Consider the following 27530-nt stretch of genomic DNA (forward strand, 5'->3'; position numbering starts at 1 on the left):
CGAGAGGTCCAGGTATGTCATCTTCACCTAGTCGAGAATGGCGGGCCTGAACATTAGAAAAAAAAAATAATTTTTATTTTTTTTGTGTAAAAATTTTTTTTGCAATTATAAGGGGGAGGAGAATATGACAAAAAGTGTCTAGGTCTACTTTAAGAATTTTCAGGTACCTTGGCAGCTTAGACCTCACTATTGATATCCCAGCACGAAGGGTCGATTCACACCATGCCCGCACAGGAACTCGCTGTACGGTTCTGTGCAGTACGATTTCCACCCATTCATTTTGAATGAGCTAAAATTGCACTGCACCACATTGAAAGTAGTGCATGCTCTACTTTTAAAAACCCACTGCAACCAGATTACATGGTACTTTTGTACTGTGCGATCCGGTGGAAGCGCACTGCGTTTACGACCTGCATTTGTGGTGTTAATAACTTATTGACACCCGCTGCAGATCACAAATTGAATGCCCTTTTTATACGATGTGAATCGGGCATGCGGGCCTGGTGTGAACTGGCCCTTAATCTTACTTTGACCCCAATACATAATAGGCCTGGTCTGTCTTCTCTGTATGTTCTAAGAAGACAAATGGTGGCTAACCATAAGTGTTTGCTATAAATTTGGCAGGTGATCTAATGCTGTCTATTGGAAATTGTTTTTGCTTAAACTCATTAAGTCTGTACTACAATTCCAATAAAGCGCTGTCACCCTGTTCCTAAATTCGGAACGTTTGTGAGACTATGGCCAAGTTGTGATAGAAGAAGCAAAGCAGCCATGTTTCCTCCAGGAGAGTAGAAGCCCCCCCCCCCCCCCCCCAAAGTAGCTCATATTAGTAGATATGGCTTAGGCGAAGAAGTTTTTACCTTCTTCGTGACTTGTTTTTTTGGCTCAAAGTGTATGCTTGGGCAAAAAAAGTCAAATGCAAGACATCTCTGCAATATGTGCAAATTCCCATTGTTTGGGAACAAATGCTGCTAATGAATTCCTTACTTTCCTAAAGTGATTGTAAATGATCACCTTGTAAAACAAACCGTTAATTTTAAAATAGAAATTAAAGGCAAAAATTTTTTGTATAGATATAAAAAAAATTATAAATACTGTTTCCCCTTTTTTATAAGTGATCACATTCCCTCTGTTCTCAGTTGCATAAGAGCTGGGGGGACAGTCAGTCTTTAATAGGAAAGCAGAGGGACTGGCAGGAACACCAGGGACTTCGCATAAAGGAAGCAATACAAAGAGAACAGAGTGCTTTCTCATACAAGTACATGGTACAGCAGCCACATATCAGGAATATAAAGTGTTGGGGTAATAAACACTTTAACTTACAGCTAAATTTTTTTTATTTGTTTTGCCAAGACTCATACATTTAGGCTCCATTTGCACGTGCGATTTGTCATGCAACTTTGGACACTAAAGTCACATAAGTCACACCCCATGTTTTTTAATGTCAACCTTTCAAATATGTGCGACTTAAAATCGCAGCGACTTAAAAAAGTTCCTACACTACTTTGGATTGATTTTCATGCGACCTCAGTGCCATGAACTGCACTGTAAACCCTCAAAAGTCACATTAAAGTCATACCTGAATGTGATACATGCGACAGTTCTCCAACAGTTGTCCATTATCATTGGTCAAAGCCAAAGTCGCATCCAAGTCGCACCATCCAAAGTTGCGCTCCAAAGTCATGCTGTATAAGTGTGAATGGAGCCTTAATGTAAGAGATCTGTTCCATGAAGAACTTTTGTGGCCAGTCCAGTTATTGTGTCTATAATCTACCATATTTTGAGAAGGAGATTGACTGGGAGGATTTACTTAAATTTGATAGTGCAAAATCTGGTGCAGCTCTGCATAGAAACCAATTTGCTTCCAGGTTTTATTGTCAAAGCTTAATTGAACAAGCTGAAGTTGGCAGCTGATTGGCTACCATGCACAGCTGGACCAGATTCTGAATGATCCAGTTTTAGTAAATCTCCCCCAATGTGTTGGCCTAGAAATGCATATCTTATTTATATTTTCTAGTTGGTATTATCTGTGTTTTCCTTACCAAATATTTCTGTTTTAGTCCCTCTGCCCTTGAAGACGATGATGAGGATGAAGCCCACACTGTGGTGGCAACTGCTCGAGGCATCTTTAATAGCAATGGCGGTGTGCTGAGTTCCATAGAGACGGGGGTCAGTATCATCATACCTCAAGGAGCGATCCCTGACAGCATTGAGCAGGAAATCTACTTCAAGGTCTGCAGGGACAACAGCATCTTACCACCTCTGGATAAGGAGAAAGGTTTGAGGCGTCTAATGATTTTTTTTTTTCTAGAAGAATATAACTGCATAGCTCACTTCAATATGATCTCTCATGTTTGCTTCTCTTTTATTGCAGGAGAAACGTTGCTTAGTCCTTTAGTAATGTGTGGACCCCATGGATTAAAATTCCTGAAGCCAGTGGAGCTGCGCTTACCACACTGTGCGTCTATGACTCCTGATGGTTGGTCTTTTGCTCTAAAATCATCCGACACCTCGTCGGGTACGCTTTTTCCATCTGTCCTTTTGGGTCGTTTGGTTGCTCTCGCTTACATAGCATGAATCACTGGATACCAAGATTTGGTCAATTGAATCATACATTTACATTTCCGTTTCACTTTCATTTTTTTCCACACATTTACGGCTTTTTAGAACCTAAAACTTTTGTATAGTATTTTTCCAGTTATACAGGTTTATTTTTTTTTTGTGCTTGTATATTTGAGAGTAGAAACTGCTTAAGTGTTTAGGTCCCCAACTGTATAATGGAATCACATCACTATTCTTCATAGGAATGAGGAAAAATTGTGTGTGGTGGCAGTGCGTGGTCAGCAAGTATGAAATATCAGCCATCTGGTAAAAAAAAAAGTAGCATGGACAATTTAACTAAACTTGAAAAATATATGGATGTTTCGAGGACACACAGGCTCCCATTACATAGGTGATGTCGTGCTGGCTATGTCACCTTGATGCATAAAACTGCCTGAATGTTTTCAGTTTATGGAAAAATTAATCGTGTAGAATTTTGGAAGTTTTAGTAAATGTACCTGCCTCTGTTACACTACATAGCCAGGCATGTAACAATATGGTTTTCATATTTAAGCTGTGTAGACTGCAGTGTCACCTTACTGATCAGATAAAAAGAGCCACCATACCTCTGATTTATGTTCTAGTTGGCAGGCAGTTGAATTATGTTCTATGATAGGTGTCCGTTTATGAAACTGATCAGCGGTGATCCCAGTCCATTAACGGTTTATGAAACAGCGATGATCGGGGAGAATATGTTCTCCGCCGATCATCTCCACACATTGAAAAGATGTCACCGACTGACACAAAAACGGCCAGTTTATGAAGCTGCGATCTCAGCACTTCACTGGTGAGCTCTGTCAGAATTCACCCTCCCCAATTCACCAGCTCAGAGACGGAGAATCGGGGAGTGAAAAGAGAAGATTTTTTACCTCCTTCCTCGTTCAAGCCACCATCAGCCATGTCTATGTGTGTGTATGTATGTGTGTATATATGTGTGTGTATGTATATATATATATATATATATATATATATATATATATATTATAATATTTAGTGTAGAGGGACAGACATCTGTGTTTCAGTGAATTTCTGGTACTGTAATGTATCAGGGACCGTTTTCCACATTTGTAGATCGATTCACTCCTCCAAAGGAGAAGCGATCTACACTGCTTCATAAACTGGCACTCAGAGGAGAAAGATCTCCTCTGTGAATGCCGGAGAATTTAGCAGTGAAAAATTTTCACTCCTTCATAAGCGGACACCATAGTGTGACATCAGTCTTTATAAATATGTTGAAAATACAACAACAATATTAAAAGTGAGGGAAACACTCCGGGCATGGCCACAGACACATAAAAATATTCTACCCCTTTTATCAAAAACTAGAAAGAAAAAGAAGGAAAAAATGTCTAGAACTTAAAGCGAAGTTGCACTCTATTTTGCACTCACGGCCGTATTTGTTGCCTATCCCTGTGCCATTAATTTTTGGATATTGTAGTTTTTATTAGTTTTGTTTTAGTGCCTTTTTAAATGTAAGAAATCGTGACGATTGTGGGGGTGATTTTTAAAAAAAATTACAAGATGACTGGAACTCTGCTTTAAGACAGACGGCTAAATACAGAGTAGAAGTCTATATTTAGTGGCAAGAAAAAGTATGTAAACCCCTTGGCATTAACTGTTTTTTGCATTAATTCGCCATACATTTTGATCAGATCCTCCTCTAATGCCTGGTGCACACTACATGTTGGGTTGAATGAAAAAGGAACTGACCGCTCTTTTACATACTTTCCTTTTAGGCAATATGGGATTTTGTGTACTCCATCCAAAACCTTATTGAATGTACCCATGAAGGCAGAGGGTAGAAAAGAAATAAAGTAGCTGGGAAGAAGGGGAAAAAGAGAGGGAGAAAAAAAATGGGAGGGAAGGGATTGGGGTGCTGTCCTGTCAACTACCCTCCACACCACTGCAAGCAAACATCTGCCAGATTGCCATTGCTAGCCAGAACAATATTGAGCTCTCCAAGCTGACTTCTGGTATTGGCAAAGAGCCACTAAGAGCAAAGGTCACAATGTTGTTGGATAGTTTTTGAAATGAATCCAACAATACCATGTGGAAGTAACTTTAGACATGTTGCCCTGAGGGATACTAATCAACTCTTCAACTTCTTCCATCTTGTTGAGCCTCTGAAACCATTCCCTCATTATCAGGGCTCGGTCTGAACACCAGCTGTGGCACAAGATGCAATGTCTAGTAGCATTGATCATAAACATTGCCAAAGACTTGCAGTAGGTTACTTTTGGAATGGATGTGTGGTGCGCCGGGAATAATCAAGCGTTTCAGTGGTAGCCACCATAGTAACTTTGTGTACCCTTTTCCAGAAAGGAAAATAGAATTTCTTTCTCGAACATCACGGGACACAGAGCCTCAGTAATTACTGATGGGTTATATAGGTATCACTAGGTGATTGGACACTGGCACACCCTACCAGAAAGTTCAACCCCCTATATAATCCCTCCCCCTTGCAGGGATACCTCAGTTTTTACGCCAGTGTCTTAGATGATGGACGTGTAAAGATGTCCTGCGCTGAGCTCCAAAGGGATTACCCTATACTGGGGCAAGCCAGCAAACCGGATCCATTTCAAAGTGTCTTTTCTAGGCCGAATTGGATGGTACCCCGGGCCTCGTGTCCGAAGAAACAAGGTTTTACCTGTAACGCTTCTCTTTTTAGAGAGCTGGACCGAAGAAACGAGGTTTTACCTGAAAAAAAAACGTCCAGCGTGCTCAGACGCCCACAGGGCTGGCTGCAGGCTATGGGCTCAACCTATTTAGGCACAGATTACATGTGCACTAAGCCTTCTGGAGGGACACAGCTGACGATCGCATGTAAGGTGGGACACAGGCATTCTCCTAGGCAGCATTTACTAAGGTAACACCAGACTGGGCATTTGGTAGCTGGGCTTTTAGCCGGACTACATCGCTCAGCAGTCAGTGTTCATTTTGTGATACTGCCACCTTGTTGCTTTGCACTATGGGTAGAAGAGGTTCAAACACCCCACGGACCAGAGACTCTAGGGATCTCGTTCAGGTTCTGAGGACCCCCTTTCTGCAGCATCCTCCCCCCTTGAGGGGCCAGGGACGGCTAGTCAGGGAGAGCCATTGGGGTCAGGGGCTACACCTGCTTCTGGCACTGCAGCCCCTGTATACATTACACAGGAGGTTTTTTCCTCAGCCATTAATGGTTTAGAGGAAAGATTAATGATTACATCTTCACTCAGTGGAAGAAAACGCACTAGGCTTTCCTCTGTTCCCCAAGACCCTCAGGCAGAGGAGCTCTGGGATAAGGGGAAAGAATCCCTTTCAGAGGATCAGGATGGGACGGATGATTCCTCTTCGGAGGAATCAGATGGAGAGGGGCCCTCTGTGACTTCTCAGGAGGAGAAAGTCTTAGTGCAGATCCTTACTGGATTGGTCCGCTCCACATTTAAGTTGCCCGTATCTGAATCAGTTAAAGAACCCTCTTCTTCTTTAGGGTCACTGAAACCTCCTCAAACAGCACAGGCTTTTCCGGTTCATAATTTACTTGAATAGCTTCTTTATTCTGAGTGGGATCACCCAGATAAACGTTTTTTTCCGCCGAAAAAGTTTTCAACATTTTATCCTATGGAAGAAAAGTTTGTTAAAATGTGGGGAATACCGGCCGTTGATGCCGCCATTTCCTCCGTAAATAGTAGTCTGACTTGTCCTGTAGACAATGCTCAGATGCTCAGGGATCTGGTGGATAAAAAGATGGAATCCCTATTGAAGGATGTTTTCTCCTTGGCAGGTTCAGTGGCTCAACCTGCAATAGCACCGATTGGAGTTTGTCAATACATAAGAGACCATGTTAAGCAGGTCATCAGGGTCTTACCTGAACAGCAGGCCCAGGGGTTGGCTAACCTTCCAGCGGCCTTATGTTATGTTGTTGACGCCATCAGAGATTCTATCGTGCAAACCTCTCGTCTTTCGCTGGGGTTGGTGCATATACGTAGAATCCTATGGTTAAGAAATTGGGCAGCCGAAGCACCATGTAAGAAACTGCTGGCTGGGTTTCCATTTCGTGGTGCAAGGTTGTTTGGAGAAGACTTGGATGACTATATCAAGAGAATCTCTTGTGGGAAAAGCACTCTCTTACATGTTAAGAAGAAGAGTAAGCGTCCCTCTTTCAAACAGACTCTTTCCCCAGTGGCAGGGGCGTCAGCCTCCAGGCAGTCTCGACTGCCTCCTCCGTCTGGGCCCAGAAACAAGAGTCAACCCCAGGGACAAAAGAAGTCGTGGGGGAAGAAGCCTATTAGGCAAAACACTAAGACCTCTTCATGAAGGCGCGCCCCCGCTCGCTCGAGTAGGGGGAAGACTGCGACAATTTTCAGAGCTCTGGCAGGAGGACTTCCAGGACAGATGGGTAATCTCCACAGTAACCTTAGGGTACAAGCTGGAGTTTCAAGAATTTCCCCCTCCTCGTTTCCTCAGATCAAGTGTTCCCAGAGATCCAGAGAAGAAGCAGTCGCTCCTTCTAGCGTTAGAGCGACTTTTGTCGCAAGAGGTCATTATGGTGGTTTCCGCAAAGGATCAAGGATTGGGCTTCTGTTCCAACCTTTTTATGGTCCAAAAACCAAATGGGGATGTCAGACCCATTCTGGATTTAAGGGATCTGAACCGATTCCTAAGGCTTCAATCCTTCCGCTTGGAATCAATTCGGACAGTAGTCTCCACCCTGCAGGGAGGAGAATTTCTGGCATCGATAGACATAAGAGATGCATATCTGCATGTGCCCATTTTTCCCGCTCATCAGAAGTTTCTGCACTTCGAGATAGGAGGGCGCCATTTCCAGTTTGTGGCTCTGCCTTTTGGGATAGCCACTGCACCTCGAGTGTTCACAAAGGTCTTGGCCCCTCCTCTGGCCAGATTAAGGGCTCAGGGTATAGCTGTCATAGCATACCTAGACAACCTGCTCATTATAGACCGGTCGGTAGCCTCCTTGAACGGGAACTTGAGGACCACAGTCAAGTATCTGGAACACCTAGGTTGGATCCTCAACCTAGAAAAATCTTTCCTAAAACCAGTAAGAAGACTGGAGTATTTGGGTCTGATCATAGATACAAGCCAGGAGAAAATATTTCTACCTCAAGCAAAGATCACTACTTTAAGGGAGCTGATTCTGGCAGTCAGGACCAAGAAGGGTCCTTCTGTCCGCCTTTGTATGAGGCTGCTAGGAAAGATGGTGTCTTCATTCGAAGCAGTTGCTTATGCTCAGTTTCATTCAAGACTGCTGCAACACAGTATTCTGTCAGCCTGGAACAAGAAGGTTCAGGCATTAGACTTTCTGATCCACCTGTCTCATGTGGTGCGTCAGAGCCTCAATTGGTGGCTCATACCCGAAAACCTGCAGAAGGGGAAATCCTTTCTACCGGTTACCTGGACGATGGTAACAACAGATGCCAGTCTGTCGGGTTGGGGAGCAGTTCTTGAACAGTCTGCGGTTCAGGGGGTGTGGTCCAAAACCGAGAGGACCTTACCCATCAACATTCTGGAGATCCGTTCGGTATATCTAGCCCTAAAGGCCTGGACTATCAGTCTACAGTATTGCCCAGTCAGGATCCAGTCCGACAATGCCACAGCGGTGGCTTATGTCAATCATCAGGGAGGCACCAGGAGCCGAGCTGCTCAAAAAGAGGTGAACCAGATCTTAGTCTGGGTAGAGAAGCATGTGCCATGTATATCGGCAGTTTTCATTCCAGGGATAGAGAACTGGCAGGCGGACTATTTAAGTCGCCAGCAGTTACTTCCAGGGGAATGGTCTCTCCATCCCGACGTCTTTTGGGCCATACGCCAAGGATCGGGGGTTCCAGATGTAGATCTCTTTACATCCCGATTCAACAGAAAGATAGACAGATTTGTGGCAAGAACAAAAGATCCTCTTGCATGCGGGACGGATGCGTTGGAGATTCCGTGGCATTGGTTCTCACTGATTTATGCATTCCCACCTATTCTGCTACTGCCACGACTCCTTCGCAGGATCAGGCAGGAAAGGAAGTCAGTACTTCTGGTGGCCCCCGCTTGGCCCAGAAGGATGTGGTATGCGGAAATAGTAAGGATGACGGTGGGTTCCCCGTGGACACTACCGGTACGCCCAGACCTGTTATCTCAAGGTCCAGTGTTCTATCCTGCCTTACAAACGCTAAATTTGACGGTTTGGCTATTGAGACCCACGTTCTGAAGAGTCATGGGCTTTCAGGTCCTGTGATATCTACCTTGATCAATGCAAGGAAGCCAGCTTCCAGAATTATTTATCATAGAGTTTGGAAAACTTGTGTATCCTGGTGTGAATCCAGGGGTTGGCATCCCAGAAAATATGTGATAGGTAGAATTCTTTATTTTCTACAATTGGGTTTAGAGATGAAGCTGGCCTTGAGTACCATCAAGGGCCAGGTCTCGGCCTTATCAGTATTATTTCAACGGCCACTTGCTTCGCATTCTTTGGTCCGAAACTTTATTCAGGGGGTGACGCGTCTTAATCCTCCGGTTAGGGCGCCCCTAAACCCCTGGGACTTGAACTTGGTTCTGTCTGTGTTACAGAAACAGCCTTTTGAACCAATAAGTCAGATTCCTTTAGTCCTGTTGACAAGGAAGTTAATTTTTCTGGTAGCCATTTCTTCTGCTAGAAGAGTATCGGAATTAGCAGCCCTTTCCTGTAAAGAGCCTTATTTGATTTTACACAAGGATAGAGTGGTACTGCGCCCTCATCCTAGTTTTTTACCGAAGGTGGTTTCCGATTTTCATTTAAACCAAGACATTGTTCTGCCTTCCTTTTTTCCAGATCCCGGTTCTCCGCAAGAAAGATCACTACATTCTTTGGATGTAGTAAGAGCAGTCAAGGCCTATCTGGAGGCAACTGCTCAGATTCGCAAAAGGATGTTTTGTTCGTGCTGCCAGAGGGTCCCAATAGAGGACAGGCAGCGTCAAAAGCTACCATTTCTAAATGGATTTGACAGTTGATTATTCAGGCTTACGGTTTGAAATAGAAGATTCCTCCGTTTCATATCGGGGCACATTCCACAAGGGCTATTGGTGCTTCTTGGGCAGTGCATCACCGGGCCTCTATGGCTCAAATCTGCGAAGCCGCAACCTGGTTTTCAGTACATACATTCACCAGATTCTATCAGGTGGATGTGAGAAGGCATGAGGATATCGCCTTTGGGCGTAGTGTGCTGCAGGCAGCGGTACAGGGTCCTCAGGTCTGATTGCACCCTACTTGGTCGTGGTCCCCCCCCCCCTTAGACAGCATTGCTCTGGGACATCCCATCAGTAATTACTGAGGCTCTGTGTCCCGTGATGTTCGAGAAAGAAAATAGGATTTTTTTTGTAACAGCTTGCCTGTAAAATCCTTTTCTTTCGATGGACATCACGGGACACAGAGGTCCTGCCCCTCTTCTAATACACTATATTGCTTGGCTACAAAACTGAGGTATCCCTGCAAGGGGGAGGGATTATATGGGGGTTAAACTTTCTGGTAGGGTGTGCCAGTGTCCAATCACCTAGTGATACCTATATAACCCACCAGTAATTACTGAGGCTCTGTGTCCAGTGATGTCCATCGAAAGAAAAGGATTTTACAGGCAAGCTGTTACAAAAATCCTATTTTTTCTACTCACTATAAAAGTTTGTTTATTGGGATCTATTGAGTGACACAGGAACCACCCCTTTGTGTTTTTTTTTTTTTATCAAGCCCTCTACTGCTTTGCAACAAAACAAAGGCATATTGGTATTGAGATGTTTTGTTTGCCAATATCCAATCTTTCTGTAGGCAGCAGTATAACCAGAAGGTAAAAGACTTCCTGTGTCCCTCAGTTGACTCCAAGAAAAAGGATTTTACGGCGAGTTCAAAAATCCTATTTTTAGAATTTCTATCTAAAGCATCTGGTAATTCAAAAGTACTTAGAGGTGCACATAATGCTTTTTGTAGCAATTAACCCTCCATCTTAAATTGAAGGTTTGAAGGAAAGCTTGCTGTTTTTAATGAGCCAGTGTTCTGTAATGTCTGGACTAATTAAATCATTTTGCAGTATTGAAATTCCTTGTTGGCACACTCTGCTTCGAGTTTGCCAAGTCTCTTGTTTGAATGTTTTCAAGAAAGGCTATTAATGAAGGCTCATTTAGTGGATTGTTTACTTGGGATCAGCTTGCACTCTCCTGAAAAGCAGCACTTGTCAAAGGTTGGTCATTGCTTCTAAACTGACCACATGTTGGATTCTACTATGTTTATGGGTACAGGGCCTTTTTTTTTTTTTTTTTTTTTTTTTAATCCTAAAATATAATTTCCAGAGGGAGGTCGTGACTTTTGTCTGTAGTTAGAATATATTATTACATTAGTCATCTTCTTAATGAGTAATGAATTCTTTTATAAGCCCAGTTACAAAATTGTTCTTTACATTTTTGTATTAAGATGCAAAGCAATGGAAGGAACAACTTGTCAAAAAACATCATGTCCAGTTATATTTGTATGGGGTCACCGGGTATCCTATGTGCCCCATAGTAAACAAAGGTTGTTAGCTGTTCCGAGGGTTATTCATTAAAGCAAAAATTAAGCTAAAAAAAAACAAAACTATTTTTTAAGATTTAATGACAGTATTCACCAGTCCATAAAGTTCCCCTGCAGTTCTTTCTTTTTCTGAAGGATGTCTTGAGTCTGATGGTCAGCATCATTCAACCCACTTCCTCTGAGCCCAAGTCATCTTGGACTCATCCCAGCCGGTGACTGGCATGCTTTTTGTCAGCAAATTAACACGTTGGCTCATTGTGCTTAATAACTCTAACACTCCAGCCCTGCTGTACAGGGATTGCAAGAAGCTAGTATCAGGTCAGAGTTCGGGTTTCTTACTCTGGTTGCATTTAAAAAATAAATTTTGAAGTGGTTGTAAAGGCAGAAGGTTTTTTTTTTTTTTTTATCTTAAGATAAAAAGCCTTCTGTTTGCAGCAGCCCCCCTAATACTTACCTGAGCCCCATCTTGATCCAGCGAAGTTGCAGGAGTGTCTCGGGAGTCCCCTCCTCATTGGTCTCCTTTCCTCATTGGCTCAGACAGCAGCGTGGTGCTGTCAATCCAATGAGGAGAGAAAAGGGACCGGGCTAGGCCACGCTCCATGTCTGAATGGACACAGGGAGACGTGGCTCGACTCGGGTGCCCCCGTAGCAAGCTGGGGGGGGATCTTCTGGAGGTCAAGTGGTTAATTCACACAAGCATTTGTGCCATTTTTGGTAAAAACAGGCAACGGATTCAGGTAGTTCAAGCTACCATCGCTTTAGGAACCTATGGCAACAAGACCTACTGCCAGTTTCGAGTAGATAGCATAAATTAAAACCAGCTCTGAGCTGCTACTCGTAGGGCATGTCTGCGTTGGGAAGCTCTCATGAATGTGTCATTCAGGGCTTTATCCCTTGCCCCATTCAGCTGTCTTTGGGAGATTCCCCAACCAAAAATTTTATGTAAACAAAGGGGCCGGGAATACTGCTGTTGTTCTTAGATATCACAATGCTCATATTTGGGAAACTAGTGGATAGTTCCCCTTCAGGTCCGCCGTAAGCCAGCCATACGTCGCTCAAATTTCAGCCAGTTTAGGAGAGACTGGGCAAATTAAGATCCATGTATAGGCACTGAGGCTGTACAGAAATCGATCGATCTACCGATCAACTTCTGTACAACAGCCCTGTTGGATTTTCGCCGCTCAGTCTGCACCGCAGGCTTTAGTAAGCAGCACTGATCAGTGTATTCTGATGGCAGGGAAGGTCCCCCTGTCGTCTAAATACAATATCTAAATGGTAAGGATTCCCCCCATCCACACATTTTGATGTGGGTGGCAGAATTCTCCCAATTTAGATACTGGATTTCGTATTGGGTCAGTTTTTTTTTTTTTTTTTTTTTTGTTTTCCAACCCCCTGGTTGAACGAAAAAAAAACTGACTCATGTATTTGCTGCCTTACCTTTGATTGACAGTAGATAATGCTGGGTTAGGAAGCTGCTACACTTTATAAATCCCCCCTTGTCTTTTTAATTTATTAGTATTAATTAGGGAGGGTTTTGTTATGAGTGGAACAATATATATCATAATTATCAGTAAGCTTTGTATGTGTGACTGGCACTGTAAACGCAGATTTTGTTTGTGGAATATGAAAATTCTGGAAATTGCCTATTTTTCCACCATCTTAACTGTCTTCCGCAGAGTGTTTGAATCTTTGAGAGCATTCTATGGATAGTTATATTTAAAGCGGAGTTCCACCCGAAAGTGGAACTTCTGCTTTAAGGCCTATTTTCCGGCTTTTGTTTGTAAAACAGCTTTTGGGGAGGAGAGGTGGAGCAGGTAACTGATTTTGACAGGTACCTTCTCCCACTTCTGTTCCGGTCGCCTTAGGCTGAAAGTTCTCCTTCCCGAAGTCTTCTGGGACATATGACAGGTCCTAGAAGACTTTGGGACCAGTCACAGAGTGAAGCGCCACTCGCACATGCGCAGTGGGCACTCAGCTGTGAGGCCGCAAGCTGCCACAGCCGGGTGCCCATAGTAGAGATGCCGGCACTGCCGAGGGAGAACACGGCTGCGGTGAGTGCACTGCTGGATCCTGGGACAAGTGTGTGTTTATTAAAAGTCAGCAACTACAGTTTTTTTAGCTGCTGACTTTTAATAAACAAACAAATGACTGGAACTCCGCTTTAATGTGCTTCATGACAGGGATCAAAATGATGTGGTTAATCGCATTTACCACTTGAGGGCGATGTTTCAATAGTTTGCAAACAGAATCTGTACATTAGTGTTTTTAGTTGTACATTTCATTTTCTGTATGTATGTGTGTGTATATATATATATATATATATATATATACATATATAGTGTGTGTGTATAATTAGGTGAAGCACAAACCCTACTCCTATATTAGTTTTCCCTCATATGGCGTTAAACTTAACTACCAAATGGGTTGTAATTCTGTACAGGCAATCTTGTGAATTCTATTTTCTTTCTACAATGCTCAACTAGACTGGTGACAGTCAGCAATGCAGCTTCCTGTGTTACCTTTCTTCCTCCAGCCTGTGTGCCAATCAATAAATCAGCCACATCACCTCTATTTGGTTAGTTGTCAGGTGACCTAGGAAGCAAAAGAGCTAAGAGATGGCAGAGTAGCTTTCTTGGTTGTGCAATGTGGCAGAGGTATTTAACTCACAAGACTGGATAAACAAATGGATGATACAACAGTAATTAATGCATTATATTACCAAAAGTGTTGGGACGCCTGCCTTTACACGCACATGAACTGTAATTGCATCCCAAAGCCTAGGGTTCAATATTGAGTTGGCCCACCCTTTGCAGCTATAACAGCTTCAACGCTTCTGGGAAGGCGTCCACAAGGTTTAGGAGTATGTCTATGGGAATGTTTGACCATTCTTCCAGAAGCGCATTTGTGAGTTCAGGCACTGATGTTGGACGAGAAGGCCTGGCTCGCAAATTCATCACAAAGGTGTTTATCATTGGGTTGAGGTCAGAACTCTGTGCAGGCCAGTCAAGTTCCTCCACCCCAAACTCACTCATCCATGTCGTATGGAACTTGCTTTGTGCACTGGTCCAAATCATTTGGTGGAGGATGAATTATACTGTGGGGTTGTTTTTTAGGGGTTGGGCTTGGCCCCTTAGTTCCAGTGAAGAGAACCCTACAGTAACTATACAGCTTCCAGCACTGTTTTGTGGAGTTTTAAAGTTCTGGGACGTTCTACCAAGTGGGGAGGGCATTGGAAAATGGGGGTTTATAAGGTACATGCAGCAGGGGGCAGAAAGGTGAGGAGAGTGTTGTGCGTTATGGTCTTTATGGATCTTGCTTTGTGCACTGGTGCGCAGTCATGTTGGAACAGGAAGGGGCCATCCCCAAACTGTTCCCACAAAGTTGGGAGCATGAAATTGTCCAAATTGTCTTTTTCTGCTGATGCCTTAAGAGTTCCCTTCACTGGAACTATGGGGCCAAGCCCAACTCCTGAAAAATAACACCGCTCCACCAAATGGTTTGGACCAGTGCACAAAGCAAGGTCCATAAAGACATAGATGAGCGTGCTTGGGTTGGAGGAACTTGACTGGCCTGCACAGAATCCTGACCTCAACTCAATAGAACACCTTTGGGATAAATTAGAGAGGAGACTGCGAGCCAGGCCTTCTTGTCCAACATCAGTGCCTGAGCTCACAAATGCACTTATGGAAGAATGGTTAAACATTCCCATAGACACACTCCTAAACCTTGTGGACAGCCTTCTCAGAAGAGTTGAAGCTGTTATAGCTGCAAAGGGGTGAGCCAACTCAATATTGCACCCTACGGACTAAGACAGAATCCTGCTGTAAAGTCCCAATATAGTGTGTCTATTTAAACGTATCTGTTTGCATTCAATAGAATTCTGTTACGCATTCATAAAATTTAAATGATTCATTCACCTTTTCACAAAAAAAAAGGAGTGAAATAACTCAACACCATCTTCACCCTTCTGCCCTTTTGGTCCCCGCTGCACGTACCCTCTCCAGCTGGCAGAATGTCCCAGCACTTTAAAACTTCACAAAACAGTGCTGGAAGCTTTAAAGGAACTTATTGCCCACAATGGCAAGTGCTCCTTGGTTAGTGCTGACCAATGAGAACCTCTACTTTGTTCCTAGATACATCCTGCAAGAAAGGAGCTTCATTGGATTTTCATTGGTCAAGTGCAGTCATATGGCCAGCACTGGCCAATGAACGCCCGCCGTTACTTACATTATGCTGTTACACAGCCTCCAGTCCAGGGTGTCAGGACAAGTCTGATCTTTGGAGGAGAGTACACCAAGTTCCCAACATAGCTAGAGAACTGACCACATTGTGGTCAGTTTTTAATAGGAAAGCAGAGGGACTGGCAGGAACACCAGGGATTTCACACAAAGGAAGCAATACAAAGAGAATAGGACACTTTTTCATACAAGTACATGGGACAGCAGGCACATATCAGGAATATGAAATGTTGGGTTTTCTTATTCTTTAATTCACCCTTTTTTCTTTGGTGAAAAGGTGCACTAACCCTTAAAACTTGCGCCCTGCTGTAAGCACAATGCCCTTTGTAAGAATATCTGTAAAATTACACCAAGAGTGGAAGTATTTTATTTCCCTAGGGCTGGAGTGGCCACTTGACCTCTTTAGCATGTTAGAGCCAAGTGGGCTTGAGCCAGAGAAAAAAATGCCCACAACTTAAACTGTGTTAATTGTCCGTATAGTGCACCCCTCTTGTAAAGAACAGTTTAATTTGCTTGTATTTATCTGTTATTTCTAGTAAAACAATATACAGTATGTGGCTAAAGTACCAGCTCTGCATAATTAAAACAATTTGGTATTTTCCCTTTTAAAAGAGAAATATGGGGATTTCAGAATAACAATCAATCATACTCACTTAGGTGGATGCAGCATCAGTCCTCTGCCGGCACTAAAACACCACTAATTGCTCAGTTCTCGGTCTTCAATGAACAGAGATCCAGGGACTGTCAGTCACCAGCTCTCTTCTCTGTCTCTCCAGCACCTACTGGAGCCCAGGGCTGTGGAGGGGGCAGGAGCGCTCCGACATCTGGGTGGTTTCTGACATTAAAGTCGGGTTTCTGACATTAAAGCCTGGACCAAGTAAGTGATGGAAGCCGACAGCGGAGGGCTAAATACGTGTCTCAGGGGTGCAGAACTAAGTACACTACACTCCTGTGACCCACAGGAAGAGTATAGCTTAAAGAACTTTCACCCTACTTCTTTAAACTCTTTCTGCTCGCGCTATAGCCAAAAGACGGCTACAGCACAGGCCTAAATTGCTGGGAGGGCGTCTATGTACGTGCATGAGCTGTCTGCAAGTGGCTCGCTCTGTGATCAAGTCCACAAGACTCGGTTGATCATAGATAGGAGTAAGGGGCCGATCCCGACCCCTTACCACGTGATCAGCTATCAGCCAGTGACAGCTGATCACATGATGTAAACAGAGCCGGTAATTGGTTGTCAGCGTGAAGAGGAAAAAAAGCCAGTCACCGACTTCTGTCAGACAGACATCGGTCCCGAACAGGGAGAGCTGCTGCTGCTGCCTCTTCGGTGCCCATCAGTGCAGCCTCATCAGTGCACACCAATGAAGGAGAAAAATTACCTGTTTGCAATTTTTTGCAGATTTCTAACAAACTATGCAAACTTTTTATTTTTTTTTCAATTGTTTTCAATTTTTTTTTTTTTTAGCAAAAATAAAAACCCCATTAGTGATTAAATACCACCAAAAGAAAGATCTATTTGTGTGAAAAAAAATATAAAATTTTAATTTGGGTACGGGGTTACTTGACTGCCCAATTGTCATTCAAAACGCAACAGCACTGAAAGCTAAACATTTGGCCTGGGTAGGAAGGATTTAAGTGCCCAGTTGGCAAGTGGTTAAATTGGCATTCGGCTATATCTTTAATTTTATTTGGTCACTCTTCTTTAGTGATTCACACACACAACAAATTGAAAACCCATCTAAAATTCATTACGGTGTTGTAACACCGTAATGTTTAATATATAGATGTATAAAAAGAAAACCTTGAAGAAGAGTATTGATCTGTCAGCATCATTCACAGGAAATGTTATTTGTCCCTCTGTCTAGTCTGCAGTGGTCTCTGGTTGGAAAAAAAATCATATCTGCAATTGTTATTTTCATATGCCATACATGAATTCTAAAGCTTGTATAAAATGTCTTACATATTCTGGGTGCCGCACTTCAGTTATACTTCTGAGCAGTTCCACAAGTACTTTTTGCTGCGTGTGCTTGCTGTAAGAAATAATTTCCTCATATTTGCATTTTATGGAGTGTTTTTATAAACGGTATCACGCCTCTCCAGCGGTAAAAAGACCACTTCCTCTATTTCATGAATCATAATGAAGTCATGAAAGTAGGTCAAGACATGATATGAAGAAGCTGAAACTGATTACAGTATTGCACAGATGGTTTAATGATTAAAAATAAAACTACTCAATTGATCACCCATTTGATTGAACTTCATGTTTGAAGAGATTAGGAAAGCAGGTTCATGTTTGGTATTGTGGCCACTGGATGGCGGTGTTCTGTTGCAAAGGACTTGTGGACTATACTGCAGCGTTGGACTTCATTTGCTGCTCATTGGTTGTACAGAAATGATTTCTGATATTGTAGCTGAAAATTACTATCTGTACTGTTTGGCATGTTGCCTTTCTTGGCATTCAGGAACGTGTATGTTTCTTATGAAGCACAGCTAGTGGTAATTTTGGAAATTTAAATAGTATTAATCATTTCAGGCTTTCTACTCCATTCTAAATGTATATATCTAAATGTAGCAAGGAGTTAAAGGCATATTCTATCTTTTTTGTAAAAAAAATAATAAATGCACCCATATTGTAAAAAGAAAAATGTGCATTTATTAAGGTTGTAAAGTGTGTGTGTGTGTGTGTGTGTGTATATATATATATTTTTAGGGCTACAACTAACGATTATTTTCATAATCGATTAGTTGGCTGATTATTGTTTCGATTAATCGGATAATAACCTTAACAAAAGTGTGGTGTGTATAATTTAGTTAGTATGTAAAGTTTAAAATAAGAGGCAATTTATTCTTAAATATCTATGCAGTGGTAAATATAAATGACCAACTATATGGTTAGGGAGCAGAATCTCTAATCCACTCTGAGAATAATAGACATAAGACATATACTGTATATACTATTAGAGGTTGAATCTGGTAAATATCATCAGACTCACATCAATTTTTTTATTTAAAGAAAAAAAAATTAAAGATGGTTTTGCAGATTTTCAGACAGAACTGTAATATATTATGTATGACAGACTCCCTTGTCGTAGGCAGGTGGCTTGATAAAAGCTCCATGCGCCTGCTGTCACTTATGCTGGCCATACAAAAACCATGTCTTCCTTCAATAAAAATTCAACTTTAAGAACCTTTATTCCATTTTCTAATCGTTAGTGTCTAATTGACATTCGTTTTCGACCACAGTGACGGCAAAATCCGAAAGAGCAGAATAGAAAACTTCTTTTTCAAAGGAATTTTCAGACAGTATATGTGGTTTTAGTTCAGAAACAATGTTCATTTTAAAACTGAATTTTAAAAGCAAGAGAAATTTTCAAACGACATTCTTTCATTCAGCGAATGTACAAAGATTTTCCGTATGAATATTCTCGTCTGAAAATCGATACGTGTATGGCCAGCATAAGGCTCGGTTCACATCTATGCAGTTTGCTTTAGATCTGTTTCTGCAGTGCTTTTTGCTGTGTTTTTTGCACGTGTGATTTTTCTGCGATTTGCATTTTTTATGCTTCCTTTTGGCCAATTTGTTGTAGCAAATTAAAAAACGCAATTTGTGGCAACAGTGCACTACATGATTTGTGCAGCTTCTGCATTGAATTAAAAAAGCAAAGAAAAAAGCAGTTTTGCGTTTGAATAAAGTCCTTGACCCTTTCCCAAATATGCAGCAGCTGAAAAAAAAAAGCATAGATGTGAATGTGTCCTATAGGAAAATCCTGTTAAATGAACTGTAGTTTGTTTCTGCAGAAAGCACCAAAAAACACAGCGAACCAGACCTAAGACATTTAGGAGCAGCAGCATGCTTTTTTTTTTTTTTTTGTATCACCTGTCATAATGGTGTTTAAAAAAACTAAAATTAGCCCTTTTATAGTACAAAAAGAGCAGAAAATGACTACTATAAGGGGTTAGAATATGTGGGCATTTAAACTAGAAGTCAGACATGCAGTTATATGAAGGGTTGAAGGGAGATATAAATCTTTTATATTTAAAGCGGAGTTCCACACAAAAATGGAACTTCCGCTTTTCGGAACCCTCCCCCCCTCCGGTGTCACATTTGGCACCTTTCAGGGGGGAGGGGGGTGCAGATACCTGTCTAAGACACGAGTATGTTTCCCGTGCTGTCTCCTGGGAAACACAGCTCCCAGGAGATAGCGGGGACCAGTTACGATGCGCAGCGCGACTCGCGCATGCGCAGTAGGGAATCGGGAAGTGAAGCCACAACGCTTCACTTCCTGATTCCCTCACCTAGGATGGCGGCGGCAGCTGCCGAGAACCCGAGCGGGTTCTCGGCGTCGCCTGCCGACATCGCTGGACCCTGGGACAGGTAAGTGGCCATTTATTAAAAGTCAGCAGCTGCAGTATTTGTAGCTGCTGGCTTTTAATATTTTTTTTTTTTTTTTTTGGCGGTTTAGGTGGACTCCCACTTTAAAGTAGTACTAAAAGCTTTGACTTTTTTTTTTTTTTGTCATGGATATGATCATTTTAAATATAATGCACAATACTGATAAAAGTTTACTTTAAACGCTATTGTAATGCCTTATATTACTTCCAGTCTATCAGCCTCCACCTTCTCTGGGTATGGAAGCTGATCTTCCCTGCACAGTGTCTTTTAAAGTAATTTTTTTTTAAACAAACAGCCCTGATTCTCCTCTTCTGGATTCCCCCACAGACGCTTCTGGCTCTTCCTGCCTTCAGAGTGCATGCAGAGTTCATAGTACAGTATAGTGCTCTCCTATAGCAAAGTAAAAAAAAAATTCTGCCTTTAGAACCACTCACGTCCTGCCCAGGACTACATGTCCTATGAGCATAGCTCCTCACACATTCACAATTTCTCAGGCACTTACTGATGTATGGACGGTGTGCTGCACTGTATTTTCTGATATGTCCCCTCCTGCCGCCTGTAAGAACGATCAAGCAGCTGAACTATGATCATTCTTATGGTGCACAGAATCGCTGGCTGAAAAAAAACGATATGTGGATGATGCCTGTAGCTGCAGGCATCATTCGGATATCCCCCCTCAAAGTCCATGATGTCATATGATGTACCTTGGGCGCGAGGTGGTTAAAGCGCCCCCTCCCTCCGTGCTCGCGTGCAGAAGTGAACGTATACATAAGTCGCACCTGCAAATGTAAACAGTGTTCAAACCACACATGTGAGGTATCGATGCAATCGTTAGAGCGAGAGCAATAATTCTAGCACTAGACCTCCTCTGTAATTCTAAACGGTAATCTGTAGAAATGTCGCCTTTTTTAAGTATCGTAGTTTGTCGCCATTCCACGAGTGTGCGAAATTTCAAAGTATGACATTTTGAGTATCTATTTACTCAGTGTAACATCATCTTTCACAATATACACAAATATTGGGCTAACTTTACTGTTGTGTTTTTTTTTTTTTTTTTAGTTCCTGAAAGTGTCTTTTTTCCCAAAAAATTTTGTTTGAAAGACCGCTGCACAAATACCGTGTGACATAAAATATTGCAATGATTGCCATTTTATTCACTGTGGTCTCTGTAAAGCCTCTGTAAAGAATGGGAGAAGGAAATTGATTTAATGTTACTTCATCTTCTATCAATAGTGTACTTCTGATGTTCCCCCCCCCCCCCCCCCCCCCAGGTATTGTACTGCATTTTTAGGAATGGCCTATAGAGGGCAGTATTAGATCTTTTAAATTATAGGCATGCGTTACTTGGCTTTAATGTTTTTGATTGAATTTTACCATATACCAAGAATAAAAGAAGGAAGATATAAAGAGCCGTACATGTGTTGAAAAAAAAAAGAAATCCTCAAAGCTATTAAATGTATTTTTTTTACATCATGGCGTAAGGAAAATTGATGTGTTGTGATATGTATCATTAAAGACTAACCTCTCCTTTTGTTTTCCCAATATATCTACAGGTGATCCCAAACACTGGCAGAACAAATCACTTCCTGGTGATCCTAACTATCTTGTTGGAGCAAATTGTGTCTCTGTATTAATAGATCACTTCTAAGCCTACAGTGTAAAGATCAGAAAAAATGTGAAACCTGCTTTGGACCTATTTATCTTTACACATCCTATTGAGTATTATTTGATCACTAAATTACAATGGGACTCATTAGTGCTAGAAATTTTTGCCTGAACTTGCGTTTTACGGAGTAGACTTTAAAGCCATGGTCAGAATATGGGCCTCAGACATGACATTTGAAGGTCATACCAATGTCGCACCTTTTAGTGTCTCTTATAACAAATGCCTTTTTCAGTTGCTTTAGTTTGTCTCCAAAGGACCAATCCTGATAACACTACAATAAAGCCTGTTCCCAGAATGATACTTTAACCGGTCGCCCGATGTCCACTGAAGGATCCCGCGTGCGTTTTTTTTTTTTTTTTTTTTGAATTTGATAGCAAAGACTAGCACTTTTACTTTTTATCAACTAGCATCTGCACCAGAACTCCAAGACGTGTTAGGTATGAAGGCTCTACCAGTCATTAGTTTTGTTCACAACTCTGCTGTGGAGATAGCTAAAACTCCCATTGGGTGTTCTCCAGCAGCAAAGATTTGAATGTTAATACTTTATTTAAAATACCAAATGCCATGATTGTGCTTCATACCCAGCCCATAGTTCAGTAAAAAAAAAAAATAATTTATTTTTCTCCCCATTGCTGAGAGGGGCCTGAACATGAACTGTGGACCCCTTTACAACTACAAGGTTTACAAGATTGACTGGTTCTGGTGCTTCTATGGATCTGTAAATTAACCATTTACTACACACATTTAACCAGCAGGGATGCCTTACCCTCATGTTATGATAGTCTTTGTTTCCTAATTCTCTGTTCTATGAAGTTCATATGGCTTTTTGCGCTTATATAGGGTAATGTATAATGAAGAAAGATTGCTGAAAATATGATTTATTGTGAACTCATTTTACGGTGGACTAGCAAGGAAGAAGTTAACCTCTGCAAGTCAACCCAGAAGATACTGAAGAAAATTGTATGTTTTCTGCTATGCATTTAAAAGAAAATTCTCAAAGATGTTACAATGCCTGTATATAAAATGCGTGCATACCACTTTTTGCTTTTTGTTTATTTTTTTGTTTGTTTTTCTTTTTTGTTTTTTCTTTTTGTAAATTTAACTTTTTTAAGCTTTACTTTTTGTAAAAAAAGAAAAAAGAAAAAGAAAACCTGAACGTTTCTTAAGGATACCTTTGTACTCCTACCTTTTTTGAGCCTTGAACTTTGTAACATCTGCAGCAATAAAGCGCATTTCTACAGTACTCACCACAAGAACATTTTGAAGCGAAATGCACAAAAATTGCTATCTTTATAAATGCTGAGCATAACTCCTCAGAATTCTCTAGTTTATTATCTTTAAAAAGTATCCCTGCTGCAATTTGTGATAAGGATTCTGTATAATGTGCCCTAAAATGTATTTTTTTACTAATAGACAATTTATTATGGCACATACGCACGGTTTCAGTAGAAGATACAGCACTGCATTCTCCTAATCAACTATTAGTTCTTCACGTGTGGCTGATTATTATTTTTTTTCTTTGCAGTTATTAAAAAAAAAATTACACATTTCTAAATATACAAATAAAACTGGTTTTAAAATAAAATAAATCAAATATTGCTTGAGTCTGTGGTTTGTTTTGACTGCATTTGGATCATGATAGTGTAATACATCCAGCAGGAGGGCTGTGGGAGGTGAGTGCAGTGCATAAATGGCCCCACCAGGTCCACAGACTTCCCATTCACTGCTTTAGGGTTCTGTTTTAAGCAAGTTTTAGGTTCTGCTAGGTTGTGCTGTGATTTTTCTCCACATGGCTTGGGGTGTGAAGCAATCTAGGGTGGTGAACAGACTGGGTATATTTGAAGTGTTACTAAACCCAAAACATTAAAATCAGTCTGTATATGCAGTAAAGCATGTTTGTTATAATCACTGTGGATTCTAAGGGGTTGATCCTCTGTATTGTGTAAAAAAGGCTGTTTGAGCCTGTCTTCTCTGATCCTCCCCTTCTTGCATTGTTCCCAAAACATCTCCGGATAAGACCATTAGTTTAGTCAGTCTGCACATGCTCAGTTTGGTGTGTATTGCTAGAGAGTTTTTTGTTTTCCTGGGAAGGTGCATGTGATCAGCACAGGGCCAATCAGCACTGTCCAGACAGGGGTCCTGCATCCTCATAGGACAGCCATTGCAGTATGAAAACGCCTCCTACCAGCTTTAACCATACACTTGTAGAAGTCACAAGACTGCTATATACTGCTGATTAGAAAAGGTATTTAGCAGTTTATATTTACTAAAATGATTGCATTTCCATGTTCTGTGTACTGTGGGAGACCAGATATAGTGAATGCAGGGTCCTGGGTTTAGTAACACTTTAAAGTCATTGTAAAGTTTAGTTTTTTTTGGTTTCTTTTTGTTTTTTTAATAACAAACCTGTCATACTTACCTGTTCTGTTCAAGGGTTTTGCACAGAGCGGCCCCGATCCTCCTTTTATGGGGTCCCGCGGCGGCACTCCTGGCTTCTCCTCTTCGGTGAGTGCCCCCACAGAGACTATTTCCATGGGGATACCCGTGCGGGCGCGCTCCCGAGTCCTGCTGCTGCTGCTGCATCCATTGACACAGACCGCAGTACTCTGCCCAGCTCCCGGCTCCCGTGTCACTGAATTTTATTGACAGCAGCGGGAGCCAATGGCTTCCGCTGCTATCAATCTATACAATAAGGACCCGAGACAGCGGCTGGAGCTGCTGGGCTCGTCTGGGGGGCAGCTGCAGCAGAGAAGGTTTTTCACCGTAATGCATAGAATGCATTACGGTGAAAAACCCTGAGACTTTACAATCTCTTTTAAGTAGCACGTTATTTAAAGTGTAAGTAAACCCCCCCTATCGTTTTCAGCCAAGGAAGCTGCCATCTTTGCCTCTGTTTACAACTGCCATGATGCTGCACATGTGATCAGTTATGACACCAGCGATTGGATGGTTTAACAGTTTGATTGAGCGCACAACCAATGGGAGTGTTGCATTTCTGGCACATGCTGTAAATGAAACTGTTTTATGGATAGGTTTGCTTCCGCTTTAAATGAAAAGTCCGGGCATATACAAGACATAGGTATAGCTAATTATCTACATCAGAGTTTTTCCTTCTGTAACTCCAAAAGTGTTTTACCAGTGACAAATGAATTGCCAATTGATGAATAATAATTACCGTATTTATCGGTGTATAACACGCACCCCAATTTTAGGAGGGAAGTTTAAGGAAAAAAATGTACATTTTAAATAAAGAACTTTGAAGCAAAATTAGGGTCACAGCTCATCAATGCACCATGCTCAGTGCCCACCTGCAGCCTCATAATTGCCCATGGATGCACCCTGCTCAGTGCCCATCTGCAGCCATTAAATTGCCCAACAATGCAGCCTGTTCAGTGCCCATCTACAGCCTATAAGTTGACCAACATTGCAGCCTGTTCAGTGCCCATCTGCAGCCTCACCTTTCCCATCATTGCAGCCTTGCCAGTATTGGATTATCTCTGCTGTCTCCGAGGGAAGAGGAGGTGTGAGCGCTGCTGAATTACACAGAGCCGCGATCTCCTCTGTACTTGACGCTCCGTCATTTACAGCCACCCCTCCTGGTTCTGCTCATATGATAGAACAGTGGCCCAATGCGGGGCCAGGAGGTGTGGCTGTGAGTGATGGAGCGCTGGGTAGACACAGGAGATCGCGGCTATGTAATTCAGCAGAGCTCACGCCTCTTCCCTCAGAGACAGCAAGGGTCGGTGTATAGCACGCACCCACGATTTCCCCCTGATTTTAAGGGGAAAAAAGTGTGTGTTATACGTCGATAAATATGGTACCTAGATTCCTAATGTCAGAAATTCTCTGTAGATCAGGAAGATGTACATGTAAATCTATAAGGGTATCAAAGTGCTTAATAGTATATTATCCTGTCCGTTTACACAAAGGTTTGCAACTTTATCCAGATATTACACTGCTAGATTTCTTACCCAGAATGTATGTTACAAGTGTACAGTTGTTTGCATATCCTGGCATAAATCATGGCATCGATATTGAAAATATGACTGATCCTGCCAAAAAACTGTCTTTTATTTAAGGATGGTGATCATATGAAGCCATTTATTATCACATCGTTTTTGGCTCCTTTTAAAATCCTAGTGATGACAGAAATCGCCCAAATGCCCTAATCAAGTTTACATACGCTGGAATGTTTGGCCTTGGTACAGGCACACAAGGTGACACACACTGGTTAAAATGGCAATTAAATGTTAATTTCCTACACCTGGGCTTTTTAAATTGCAAATCAATTCTGTGTATAAATAGTTTGTTAGCACTCACTTGGATGCACAGAGTAGGCTAGATACTGAGCCATGTAGGGCAGAAAAGAACTGTCAAAAGACCTGTGTAACAGGTAATGGAACTTTATAAGGCTGGAAAAGGATATAGAAAGTTATCCAAATCCTTGAATATGCCAGTCAGTACTCTCAAATCACTTTATAAGAATTGGAAAATTTGGGGATTTCTTGATGCCAAGGTCAGGTAGACCAAGAAAGATTGCAGCCAAAACAGCCAGAAGAATTATTTGGGATACAAAGAAAAAGCCACAGGTAATCTCAGGAGAAATACAGGCTGCTCTGGAAAGAGTGTGGCTGTTTCAAGAAGCACAATGTGATGATATTTGAACAAAAATGAGCTGCATGATCGAGTTGCCAGAAAGAAGCCTTTACTGCGTCAATGCAACACGCTCAGACAACACCTTGACACGCCTCGCAGCTTCTGGCACCCTCTAATCTGGAGTGACAAGACCAAAAAATAGAGCTTTAGGGGTCATAACTATAAGCGCTATGTCTGGAGAGGGGTCAAAAGGCCTAGAGCCACCATCTCCACTGTGAAGCATGGTGGTGGCTCACTGATATTGGGGGGGGGGGGGGGTGGGATTGAGCTCTAAAGGCACGGGGTATCTTGTGAAAATTGAAGGCAAGATGAATGCAGAAAATACTGGCAGACGGTTGACATTCTTCTGCACAAAAGCTGCGCATGGGACGCTCTTGGACTTTCCTGCACAACAGTGACCCTAAGCACAAAAAGGTGAAGGTTCTGGAGTGGCCATCACAGTCGCCTGACCTGATATAATCGAACAACTCTGTGGGGATCTCAAACGTGTGGTTCATGCAAGACGACCAAAGATTTTTCATGACCTGGGGGCATTTTACCAAGACAAATGGGCAGCTATACTACCTTCAAGAATTCTGGGCCTCATAGACCACTATTAAAAATTACTTTATGCTGTCATTGATGCTAAAGGGAACAATACACAGTATTAAGAATTAAAGGTATGCAGACCTTTGAACAAGGATAATTTCTTTTTTTAACTTTGTTGCTATGTTTTGTTTTATGATTGTGCCATTCTGATATGACATAATGAATTCCATAAGAAATACAAGAAATGTGTTTTGCCTGCTCACTCATGTTATTTTCTGGTACAAACTGTATTTTTCCAAGGGTATGCAAACTTTTGAGTACAACCCTATGTGCAGAGCCCCTTTTCTGTTACCAAAATAATTACAGAAATGAAAGAAAAGGAAACACATGGATGAAGGTACTGAGATTTGTGATATTGTGTTAAAAGTGCACATTGTAAGCAATGCAACGCAAGTATATTGAGTTACAATCCTCTTGAAGTTCAATGCCTAGAAATGTAAAGTGAAATAAAACTGGTGTATCCTCCTTTGAAAAAAGAAAAAAACGCTTCCAGTTTTAAATAGTCATTATCCTATTTTTTACTCTTTATAACCCATTTTAGTTTATGTTAACTAGTCCTTACACAAAACTGGAAAGAAGAGTGTAAAAATGTGGAGACCACAGGAACAGAGCTGTTATGTGTTTTTAATTTGTGTGATTTGTGAATCAAACAGGCAAACTAAATTACATAAGTGAAATCATAAAAAGATGCCTGGAGCAGCAAAAGTGACAGATTAGAACTGGATGGACTAGGGCAGTGATGGTGAACCTTGGCACCCCAGATGTTTTGGAACTTCATTTCCCATGATGCTCAACTGCACTGCAGAGTGCATGAGCATCATGGGAAATGTAGTTCCAAAACATCTCGGGTGCCAAGGTTCGCCATCAATGGAC

General features: G+C 41.8%; 1 protein-coding gene across 14 annotated transcripts in view; it reads left to right on the top strand.

The window, feature by feature from the left end:
• The window catches only part of TJP1 (tight junction protein 1), a 730896-nt gene extending 707884 nt beyond the window's left edge, over nt 1-23012 (top strand). For 11 of the 14 annotated variants that reach the window (XM_073618845.1, XM_073618848.1, XM_073618850.1 and 8 more), the window contains 3 exons: nt 2061-2278; nt 2375-2518; nt 21301-23012. In XM_073618845.1, coding sequence (XP_073474946.1) covers nt 2061-2278; nt 2375-2518; nt 21301-21395 — 457 coding nt within the window. In that variant the 3' untranslated portion in view covers nt 21396-23012. The remainder of the gene's footprint in view (nt 1-2060; nt 2279-2374; nt 2519-21300) is intronic. The other 3 variants (XM_073618846.1, XM_073618860.1, XM_073618851.1) reach the window with 2 other exon arrangements.
• The last annotated feature ends 4518 nt before the right edge of the window (nt 23013-27530 follow it).

Source organism: Aquarana catesbeiana, linkage group LG03 (assembly GCF_042186555.1).
Source record: "Aquarana catesbeiana isolate 2022-GZ linkage group LG03, ASM4218655v1, whole genome shotgun sequence".
Classification (NCBI taxonomy): Eukaryota; Metazoa; Chordata; class Amphibia; order Anura; family Ranidae; genus Aquarana; species Aquarana catesbeiana.